Raw genomic sequence first — 2,768 nt, 5'->3', positions numbered from 1 at the left:
AATCTTCATCTTCCTGACATCTCCTGAGTGCTGAGATTACAGGTGTAAACCATCATGCTTTGCTGTATTATTTAATTAAGATTTTTGAGAGTAACTTTAAGATTTTGGCTGTAAGGCATTATCAGATGAAAGTTTTTGAACTACACTTAAAATAATGTTTGAGGAAGCATCCAACAGCAGACTGTTTCCAAAGCCAATGTGCATAAGTAGTTAGTTTCAAGTAATCATGCTCACATGGGCACATTTATTTTGGTTGTAGGGAGGCATGAGTCTCTTGTGGTTTTCAGTGAGTTTAGAAGTCTAATATTTCAGCAGTGATGGGAAGCTCATGGGCCAAGGAAGGGAGGAAAATGTGCCAGAGATAGACACAAAGGGATGGATGATGTCAGAATCTCAGAGCAGCATGTGGAAGGACAAGAGGGAAGTGAAGGGAAAATTGATAACTAAAGGGGGACAGAGGAGCAGACACAGTAGGAAGGAGTATCAGAGGGGTGACAAAGTAGGAAGTGCAGAGACCTCTAAGGTCACTCACTAAGTTTCCAATGATTCCCCAGACATGTGTGAAAAGACTGATATTGCCAACTTGGTAAAAGCAGGGATACATTTGATGTTTGCATTAATATCTCAATATTAAATATTAAATCAAGAAATGTGCAAAGCTGATTCTTTGAATTGGTAAATATATAGAAAGGTGAGGTGAGACGTTAACATACAGCATGAGCCCTTAACTGATTCATTCTGCGTGATTTTCTGACATCACAGATTAGATTTTCTTGAGCTTGAACAAATTATCAGCTTTGTTTCTGACACAGTTTCTCTAGAATCACATTTCTTATCTGTTGGCTCTTCACGCAGTATATGATAGGATTCATTACAGGAGGCACAAGCAAGAAAATGTCAGCCATGAGAATCTTAGATATGGGGGAACTACGGCTCGCAAGGCGATAGATGACAGCAAGGGAGATGACAGGGACATAGAAAATGAGCACAGCACAGATGTGAGAGACACAAGTACTGAGGACCTTGAGCCTTTCCCTTTGGGATGCAATGCCCAGCACTGCTCTCAGGATGAGTACATATGACATGAAAATGAAGGTTATGTCAAGGATGCCTGTGAGAGCCACAAATAAACCATAGATGACATTGAACTTGTTGTCTGAGCAGGCCAGTTTCATGACATCTTGGTGAAGGCAATAGGAATGTGACAAGAGATTCTTCTTGCAGTATCTTAGACGCACTAGAGTTACAGGGAAAGGCAGGATCAACAGCACATTCTTGAGAGAAAAAGCAAGCCCGATTTGAAGGACCCTGGCACTGGTAAGGATGGAAGTGTATCTCAGAGGGTTACAGATGGCAATATAGCGATCAAAGGACATAATGAGAAGCACAGATGACTCCATAGCTGAGAATTCGTGAATAAAAAACTCCTGGGCAAAACACTCGTTAGGAGAAATGTCTGGAGAATTGAACAGGAAAACCTTAAGCATGGTAGGAAGAGAGGAAATGGACAGTCCCAGGTCAGAGAGAGCCAACATGGAGAGGAGATAGTACATGGGTTCATGCAGAGAAGGCTCCGATTTTATGAAAAAGAGGATAGTGCCGTTGCCCAGGATCGCAACAGTGTACAGGAGACATATGGGGATGAAGATCCAAATGTGGGCAGATTCCATCCCTGGGAACCCAACCAAATAGAACGTAGAAACTTCAGTAACTGAGATGTTGAAAATGGGCATACCAGTATGCATGGAATCAAGATGGATGGCTCCAAAGAGGTGTGTTGTGGTGCTGAGAGTAGAATGGCTTAAACGCCTGACTTTGTCCTGTTGAAATCTTTAAGATGCTCTCAAACTAAGAGAGATAGAAATTGTTCTTAGAAATGCACCTAACATGGGGTAAAACATATCAGAAGTAACCATATCAATAAACAAATGTGTAGTACATGTCAATATGTATATCAAAGCATAGTATAACCAATTAATATCTAAATCTTAATGATTACTGCTCATAGGGAGGAGCACTCTGGTTGGAGCTCATTACTTCTCTCTATTCTGATCTCTTTAACATTACTTTGTGAGACAGATTCATGAGTGAACCTGTGCTTGCTGTTTTCTCTAAACCACATTCAGTTTTTAAAAGCTATCATCCAATAGGCAGGTCTCAGTTGATTCACTGTCTTTTTCTTCCTTTCCTGTTGTTGTTATTGTTTGCTAGTACCCTGGATTAGCAAATAACTGAACAGTCATTTGTTATACTACTTTTGATATTGTCAATCATTATCACATTAAATACTCTCTTTTGAAATATCTATTTAGTTGAATTTTCTTAGATATTTAGATTTAACCCTGTTAGATAGCTTCATATGTATATGTATATGTATATGTGTATATATGTATATTCCCTTTAAATACTACTTATTAGTACAGATTAATTGTATAAAATAGTTTCATTGAAACATTACAATGCACATTTTTAATGTAACTTCCTATTCATTCATGTTGAATTTTTGTTCCATTTTAAAATTCATTTTTACATTTTTCGCATTATAATATAGTTAGCAACATATTCCTCTTCCTTTTCCTCCCTCTTCAGCTTCCTGTATGCCCTCCTCCCTGTTTTCTTTCACTGTTTTATATATGTATATGTATATACTACTTCTCTGTCATATTTAATTTTTTAAAAATTTGTGTTTGGTTTCTAATGTATCAAAATTATTAATCACTTTCACAAATTTTTTCTTCTAAATGTGAATTATTTTAAATCACTATGAA

The 2,768-nt window shown here is 37.5% G+C and overlaps 1 protein-coding gene across 1 annotated transcript; it reads right to left on the bottom strand.

The window, feature by feature from the left end:
* Positions 1-791: 791 nt before the first annotated feature.
* LOC110299314 (olfactory receptor 51A4-like) lies at positions 792-1,745 on the bottom strand. The gene has a single exon (XM_021168989.1). The coding sequence runs from the start codon at positions 1,743-1,745 to the stop codon at positions 792-794; it is 954 nt and encodes a 317-aa protein (XP_021024648.1).
* Between the last annotated feature and the right edge of the window lie 1,023 nt (positions 1,746-2,768).

The sequence above is a fragment of the Mus caroli genome, unplaced genomic scaffold (assembly GCF_978045245.1).
Source record: "Mus caroli unplaced genomic scaffold, Mus_caroli_1 scaffold_8, whole genome shotgun sequence".
Lineage (NCBI taxonomy): Eukaryota > Metazoa > Chordata > Mammalia > Rodentia > Muridae > Mus > Mus caroli.
The sequence above is the reverse complement of the archived record's forward strand: the minus strand, read 5'-3'. Positions and strand labels throughout refer to the sequence as shown.

What these genes read in the sequence shown, in the direction of transcription:
- LOC110299314 (XM_021168989.1), bottom strand. Translation starts at nt 1,745, where the DNA reads ATGCATACTGGTATGCCCATTTTCAACATCTCAGTTACTGAAGTTTCT.